Below are 8,321 nucleotides of genomic sequence, written 5' to 3' on the forward strand. Positions count from 1 at the left end.
GATGCAGCAACACTCTGAGAAAGCCTCTTAGAAGGCTGCATTGTCTGAGAGAATTAACTTGTTGCTGAACAATATGTCTTTCCATGACTCTAACAGTGCCTCTCTCTACCAGACAAAACGCTTGGTCTTAAAATATATGTGGTTGGTAGTCACCAACCTTGACATGAATCCTCCCACTTGCACAAGTCCACAGGACATCCCTATCCTAAACAAAAGAATAGCGTTTCAGTCCTCTTGATATCAAAGTTGGTTGCTTTTACAGTCATAGAAACATGGTTTAGAAAGCAGTTAAAATGCCATTATGACCAAGTTTGGACCACCAGATATGTTCTGGTCCTTATAAATGAGCCTGCCCTGCTGTTGCAGAGTGAAGCTTTGTGGTTCCTCCTGTTCCCTAGGCAGCAATCTTGCCCTGATGGTGCCAAGCTCAGGAGGAGCTTGCATACCTGGCCTCTTGACACATCTAGACAATAAAGTGAGATCACGTTTTATCCCCCAGTTCTTAATGTCAGCAATATACTGTCTGAGTCCGTTCCCTGTTCCTTGTAATTCTTCTGATTCCTCCTGGAACAAAAAAAGGAGGGGGGGAGAAGAGCAAACAAAGACTCGAGCCTTCCTGCTCCTGCATGTTTTTCTTTTGCTCCTTACAAACTAATAATTTTCTCAGATTTTTCAAAGTGATAGCTGCGGTTTACTCCTGAATGTTTCTCTTCAAAACTGTACTTGAGCTTAGAGTCCTTGTCTGACAGCTGACTCTGAGACCTACTTCCACCTGAGCTTTCCACGGATTTTATGTTCCTGTGGTCACGTTGCTCTTCATGATGACACTTCTGGGATGGTGATTCCACCTCACAACATTACCTGATAGGGGACTGAGCACTTGCAGCACCCTGGAAGGGTCATTTAGCCTTCAAAATTCCTTTCATGGGCTGTTTCAGCATGGGAGGCGTACTGCTGTGTCTTACTTTTATGTTGCTGAATCCTGATTTAATTAATATTTTGACAGATATACAACTGAGCTCTATATATCACTGTGCCAATGTGCATTTGTATAAATCCACTTACCTGAAGCAGGAGATGAGAGTGTAGAATTATTTCAAATGTTTTTTTTTTTTTCAACTTTAGACTTATGGCTATTACAGATGGACCGATAAAAGGAAAATAATTTTTTCTAACTGGTACTATGGAGAACCAAAACAGCGAATAGCCTGCGTCTATCTAGACCTCCATGGGACCTGGAAAACAGCACCTTGTAATGAAAAACATTTTCCTGTCTGCAAAAAATCCGAGGGTAAGCTGTGGTGATCACTTTCAGTTTTATGGCAGAAACCCTGTTCAATGTGCTTTGACCAAAATAGGAATGTCTAAGGATATATTGAGGAATAATAAGCCTGAGTATGTAATGTCAATACCTTTATTTTGCATGAACAGTGTTTTATTTTGATGGAGTTGTCATTCACCAGCCAAGACCGTGCCATTTTACTGGACTGGGGTGATAATTGCTATAGGAGTTATCCTATGTCGCCGGCAGACAGAACATAGAGACTGTGGGAGTACGAAACATTTCACTTCAAGTCTGGAATGTGAAACTTTTTGCTGACAGGGATTTTGTGGGAAGGACTGTAATCAATAAAGTTCAATTTTGTTCCTTCAACATAAGCAGTGTTCATACACTGGTTACGGCTTCACTGTTACTAGATTCTGAAAGCTGGGGAAAGGAGGAAGAGCTGTAGCTGGGGAAAAGAAGAGTCTGTTATTGGCCCAAACAAAAGTTCATACTTCATAGTGATTCTATGTAGTATTCTGAGGAATACTACAAATTAAAAGCTACAGGCAAACCTTAGGGTGGGACTGAACCCTTTTGCTTTCTCATTTGTATTAGAACAATCATTGTCAGCTCTAGTGACACAGACTTAATGGGAATTCTGAGTTTCTTTTGGTCTGTTTTTTTATGCAGTTTTTCTTTAACTTCTTTTCCAGGCCATGCTCTGAACTTCATATCTATTCATTTGCAACTTTAGTTTTAAAAATGGATGTACTAACTGACAGTGTTACTGTTTCATTCCATAATGTCAATGCTTGCAGGAAAATGAGTGGCTACTACATAAATATTCAATCAGCTTCAGATTATTCCATGCATTGCCAGAGTTAAAGCTGTTCAGAAATTTTATGTGAGGATTATTATCTTGAGGAAAATATTAAATGGGAAATTTCCATAGTAAACTGTGATTCAGATGATATTTTATTTAAAAACAAATTGTTATTTGAACCTCTCGAGGGTTTGGGAGTTTTCTGGCTTTTCTTTTTCTGCTTTTTACTGTATATTATATTTATACAAATTTGTTGGTTATAACAAAAAAACTGGAACCAAAACCCCCTGAACACTCAAATATCTTTGAGACAGCCAAAGAGATTTAGTTGGTTACACTGAAGAGCGTGGGCTCACACTGAGCCATTCAGCTGTGACTGAGCAGTTCTGCTCCTCATTGTCACTCTTGACATAGTCACTAATAATTCTAGAACTCTGTGCCAAAGAATATTTTGAGTACTTTTAAGAAAAGGGGTTTTTTAAATTGTTTTCCTATCTGAAGAACAGAAATCCTTATTGAATGAAAGCATCCATTTATCTTATTTCTTTCAGATGTACTTCCTTCTGATCCCCCACAGGATATTGGAAAATGTCCTGAATCTGATCACATCTTTTGGATTCCTTTCCGAAGCCACTGCTATTACTTCAATGCCAATGAAATGAGCTGGGCTCAGTCTGTGACTCAGTGCGTTCAGTCAGGTAATCATTATTTTTACCCAAAGATAGTATTTCAACCTTGACATAAAAAAATCCCCATAAAAAAGTCTTGAAAACTAATGCAGAAAATGCTACACATATAAAAAAAAAGGAAATCAATGTCTCATTTATTCTTTGCCATTGATGCTGTTTGCTTTTCAGTTAGTTTGAAATTAAGGTGATTAATTTTCCTTGGGTTTTTTTCCAGTTGTGCTTGTTTCTTGTTGTATTTCTTCATTCACAAAATTTCTCCTTTTAGTGAGAGTTTAAAATGAGTTAACTTCTTTCCAGCCTTATCCCTTCTCTTCCATATATCTCCCTAGATGAGAGCAGAAGTAAATATCATAATAACAATCACTTATTTTTAACATGGGGTGTGTGATCTGAAAGGGGCTGCATGTTCTGCGTAAAAGTCCTTGCTCTGTCAGCAGGGCTCCTGGGCAGCCTGCAGAGCCAGGGGAGAGCAAACACTTCCCTCCCCCATCTCGGAGGCACCTGGTCCTGGCCAAGACCACGAGCTGCTCCTTGGCCCTCTTCCACCTGTGGTGCTGAATCATCAGCTACCTCATCTGTGCTTCAGGTGGCCATGAAAGAGAAAGGGAAGCACTATACTGCCCAAAAGAAATGGACCCTCTTGTTTCATATCTTTTTAGATCCTCTTTAGATCCTCTTAGCCTTCTTCCTCCGCTGCTATTGCCAGAAAAATTAATACTTCAGTTTGAATTACAAATCTGTTTGCTGCGCAATGTGACATGCTACATGATATCCTGTCAAACCACGGACAACAAATAAACAACCATCTGTAATACCTATGAAAAATATTACCCAATCAGTTGAAAATGTACACTTTGCCTGGCGTTTAAAAATCATCATCTTCACTGTGCTTTCATGTCTCTCATTTCTTATGACACCACTCACAGTCTGTGCCGTTCCCCTACGGCTGAACACTGCTTTCTCGTTTCTGTTTAAATCCTTGCTTACTCCCTAAGGTTTTATTATTAACCTTATCCCATATCAAAGGCTGTAACTACCACTGACTTCTATGGCAGGGGATACCTCCAATCATCTTCTGTTGTTTTTCTTGTAGGTGGTACATTGGCTTCTGTAGAAGACCTGGCTGAGTCAAACTTTTTAGTAGAGCATGCAGACTTATACACAAGCAAAACAAGTGGCTTTTGGATAGGAATATACAGAAATGTAAATGGTAACTGTTTTAACTTCTATAAGTAATCATAAATAGACTTCATCAAATGGACAGAAATATGCACAACATACATTGCTCTTTTTAAGGAACTAATTGAAGTCCTACAGAAGCTAAGTTAAAAACAAAAAGATAGATTGATAGCATATAATCTAAAAATTCTTGGAAGTTGACGGTTTTATCCAATAGGTGTGAAAGGCTGTAGAAAAGAAATTTGCTTGGCTTCAGTTATGGGTCTTGGATATTGCATGGGTCTACCAAAGTGATGCCAGCATGGGAACCGCCTCAATTCAAATTGCCTATATCTGGTTCCATGGCAAATATGTGGAAAGCTGATAGAAATATCTCTCGAGGCACAACACAGAAAATACTGTTCTTTAAGGAAGTGAGATACAACCAGTAATTTCAGCTGTCCATACCTGAGGCAATCATGGAGCCTCCTTTCTAAATTTGAAGGACCCAGGAATTGCTGTCATCAATGATAATTTTGCACAGCTGTTTACGATTGCAGTGTCACCATGGACCTCCACACAGGTCACAGCCAATGACATGTCTCTGTCCCTCTGACCTCAGCCCTCCCTGAGGATGTCTCCTATTTCTGGTCTGTGAGAAAGCCTTTCACACCCTTTTTGCCCTGTGCCCTGATCAGGAACATGTCCTGGCTGGCTCTCATCTTCTCATGGCTGGAGATCACCTGTGTGAGAGTTGTGGGTGTCCAGCTGGAACCCACAGCATCGAGCTTCTCTGTGTCTCTGTACAGAGAAAATTAGGCTGCTGGAAACCAGAAAAAGAGTGCAGTGGAAAACATAGATCCAGAAGAAAACAACACTAGTGTCAATCCACAATCACTCAGAAAGGATTTTGGTTTTTTAGATTCATTTTAACTCATAAATACTTCTAAATTTTTGGTTTGGGGTTCGTACAAATAAGAAATATTTTAATTTTAACTAAGCATATCTTTAAGCATTTCAGTAAAAGTTGCTGAAATAATAATTTAGAAATTAAAAAAAAAGAAGCCTAGCTTTATTTTTTTTTCAGTTCAAAACTTCTGTACCCTTGACAAAAATATGGGGATATGTAAATTAAAACTAAGTTATGATTAGCAAATCTGCAAATCATAATTTGGAAAAGCAATTATATTCTTTTTAAGAAGAGAATCAAAAGAAATAATATACATTAGGAAATAACCACAGATGGAGTAGTATTGCTTTATTAGGCTGAGTAAAGTAATATTATTAATATTCACATGTATTAGTGAAGATCTTTGATGTTCACTTTGATGTATTGCTACTGATATTTGCAACATTAGGGCAGCTGCTTTGGCAAGACAACAGCGCCTTAGACTTTGTCAACTGGGGTGAAGGACAGCCCTCAGAGGACCAGCTTGATTACTGCGTGGAGTTGTCTGCATTCTCCGGCTACTGGAGTATCCTTCCTTGCTCTTCCCAAAAGGGGTTTATTTGTAAGAAGCCAAAGAGTAAGTGACTTCTTTAGTATCTGCTCTTGATGTTTATGGTTTTATTTCGGTAGTAATAGCACAATCTGGTCATTATAAAAGACCAGCGTAAAATCCTATATTTACAGTCTTCCTTATCACCAGACAAAAATACATGAATATATAGTTATCCTTTTTTTTTTTTTGTCTGCCCTGTCCATGTTTCATTGCTACATAGCTTCAGACTTTCTTGCATTCTGTGATGAATATTCAATTAATAACTAAAGATAATCAATATTTTCTGAAATTTTTTTAAACTCCTTTGTTGTTTTGCACCCCTCCAACATACAGATACATTTTCCTGTTAACATTTGTATTCACTTTCTATGGAACAAGGGGTGCATCAATAATTTGCTTTTCTTCCTCTTGCTGTACCATGACACATGATGTTCCAGCAAGAGATAGATGAAGCAATACCGTTTAAATAATAACAGAACGGAAGCACAATCCAGAGCACGTATATTGACCTTTAAAAATAGTACAAGTGTTTTGGTTAGCATTTTTTTTTTTGTTTAATATTGTGTTTCTGTGCAACTGAGCACCATCTGCTTTGGTCAGGAAGTGGAAATATCAGAATATTGTGAGCCAAGCAGCCATGTGTGTTTTTTTGGAGTTTAACTGTTAATTCCGCAAAAAAAAAAAAAAAGTACGATTTCCTGCCCTGTTTCGCAACCCTGAGGTTCAGGATGTTTCTGAGGTTCTGTCCTCTTCCACTCGCAGAGCAAAGCTGCAGCTGGTGGGGAAAGCAGCCACACACATTGATAGCAGTGTCACAATATTTTCTGTAAAGGAAAATTCTGCTTTTGGGGCAACTCCTAATTTTCTTTGGCTAGTCAGAGCAATAGATGCTAGAGAAAGTTCATGCTTTGTTACCAGATATATCAGAAAGAAGAAACTCGATGTCAACACATACTTTATTTGTTGGGTTTGCCTGTGAATGGCCCCTGTGTGCAACACTAAAGTACAGAGACTATTCCCTGGCACCAGGTTCTCCAGCAGAATGGGCTCTCAGCACAAGCAGACCTTACATTACAAGGAGCTCTGCATCCTCCCAAGGGACAATTTAGCAGTTGCATTTCCTTCGTGCAGGCAAACACCCCGGAGCTTAATGCGTTGCTGTGCTTCTGCTGCAAGCAGCCCAGCTCCTGGTGCTTCCTATGCTGGAACGCACACTCCGACTCTCCCCATGGCTTCCGCCACCCATGGGGCAGATCTGCTCTTGGACTGGCCGTCACCCAGCTTGCACCCAGTGCGCTCGGAAAAATCTTGCAGATGGCGCCCTCTTTGCACAGCCAGGGAAAACTGCATAAGGAAGCTCGAGCTTATGAATGTAATTATAGATACAAATGAATTCTGGTAAATGAAAACCTGCTGGGTCTCAAAGGAATTGTATGCAGTACAGGAAGACAGTCAAACGTCCTCAGTGTTTGATCAAGTTGTTCCCAGTCTCTGCTGGCACACAGACCCAGTGAAGAAGGCAAGATTTAATAACCATGGGAGAGGAGAGGAGAGAGTCCACCTAAACCAGTCAGAAACTACCTGTGCTTGGAGATTCTCTGATTATTAAAAAAGAAGCAAGAAAGGGGCTTTAACATGCAAAACACTGCAGTTTTATTACAGCTTTTCATCTCTGTTAATTTAGCAAACGTGTTTCCAGGAGAAGTGATGGGGTAACTTTGATTAGCAGGTTACTAGACCTTTTGCTAACGTGAAACTGTCAGGATGAAAATGTGACCTTTTTAGATTTTGACTAAACATTTGTCTTTTTCTCTGACAGCTATTCTTAAAGCATCTGCAAACATGGAAGGTAGGATTTATTTTTCCTTCCCAATAGTTTCTAATAGACATGACAAGAAATACGTGGGGTTTTTTATTAATTGGTATTTATTATTTATTTGTCTTTTATATATTTATTTATATGAGCGTAATTTACATAGCTGCCACTGAATTAATTCCCAGCATAATTCAGCAGTACTTATGAGACACTTATGGCATCCCAGGATAACTAAATGCTTTGGTAAACTGATCACCTCCTCTTCGCCGCTTCTTTTGCATGCTAAGACCTATGAGGGGGACTGACTCAGAGACATTATGATAAATTTTTAATAAAACTCTTATCCTAAAAAAAACTATACAATAATATATACACCTTAATTAGCATAGCTTGTTTGCCCACCCTCCTATCCTTGCCCCAAGGGAACGGTAGAAGAAAGCCAGGAGATGAGGTTATATACCATTTCCTTCATAAATGAGGGTTGCAGATTAACAACCTGGTCATTAAGGGGGAAATGAGACCAACAGTTTTCAGTACTCTTCATATTTACTTATGGCTACTGTACACCCACTTCTATTTTCTTTGTGTTTATTTACAGATGCCAAAAAGGACAAAGCACGTGGTCACATGAATATGTGGGTACTACTTAGTCTGGTCCTCATCATTTTATTAGGGATGGGGTTCATGATTTATTTCTTATTCAAGATCAAAACTCAAAGTGAGACTGAAAGAGAGGTGAGGCGGCACAGCACACTGCTAGAATACAGCCATGTCCTAACTGGAAAGGACGATGAAAATGATTCTACCAACAACAAAGAAAAAAATGAACACAGCGTTGTCTAATGGGATACCACAGCCAAACTGTATGGTCCAGCTCAAAAAAAAAAATCTAGCCAGAACAAAGGAAATCTTTGTTCACCTTATAGACACTATGAACTAAAATTAGCAATTATTCCTTTGGCAAGGATTAATAGTGATTGCTCTACACTCTTCAATAAATACTCTCAGGGCTAAGATGCAGTACTGTGTAAAATGGCTAAACAAGCTTGACAAATAGCAGAAACAG

The 8,321-nt window shown here is 39.1% G+C and overlaps 1 protein-coding gene across 1 annotated transcript in view; it reads left to right on the plus strand.

Annotated features, from left to right (window-relative positions):
- The window catches only part of LOC104288351 (macrophage mannose receptor 1-like), a 34,777-nt gene extending 26,679 nt beyond the window's left edge, over window positions 1-8,098 (plus strand). Inside the window, 6 exon segments of the mRNA XM_009887146.1 lie at window positions 1,126-1,291; window positions 2,642-2,788; window positions 3,873-3,989; window positions 5,296-5,463; window positions 7,259-7,288; window positions 7,854-8,098. Of these exon segments, the coding sequence (XP_009885448.1) occupies window positions 1,126-1,291; window positions 2,642-2,788; window positions 3,873-3,989; window positions 5,296-5,463; window positions 7,259-7,288; window positions 7,854-8,098 (873 nt within the window).
- The last annotated feature ends 223 nt before the right edge of the window (window positions 8,099-8,321 follow it).

This window comes from Charadrius vociferus, unplaced genomic scaffold, assembly GCF_000708025.1.
Source record: "Charadrius vociferus isolate BGI_N301 unplaced genomic scaffold, ASM70802v2 scaffold126, whole genome shotgun sequence".
Classification (NCBI taxonomy): Eukaryota; Metazoa; Chordata; class Aves; order Charadriiformes; family Charadriidae; genus Charadrius; species Charadrius vociferus.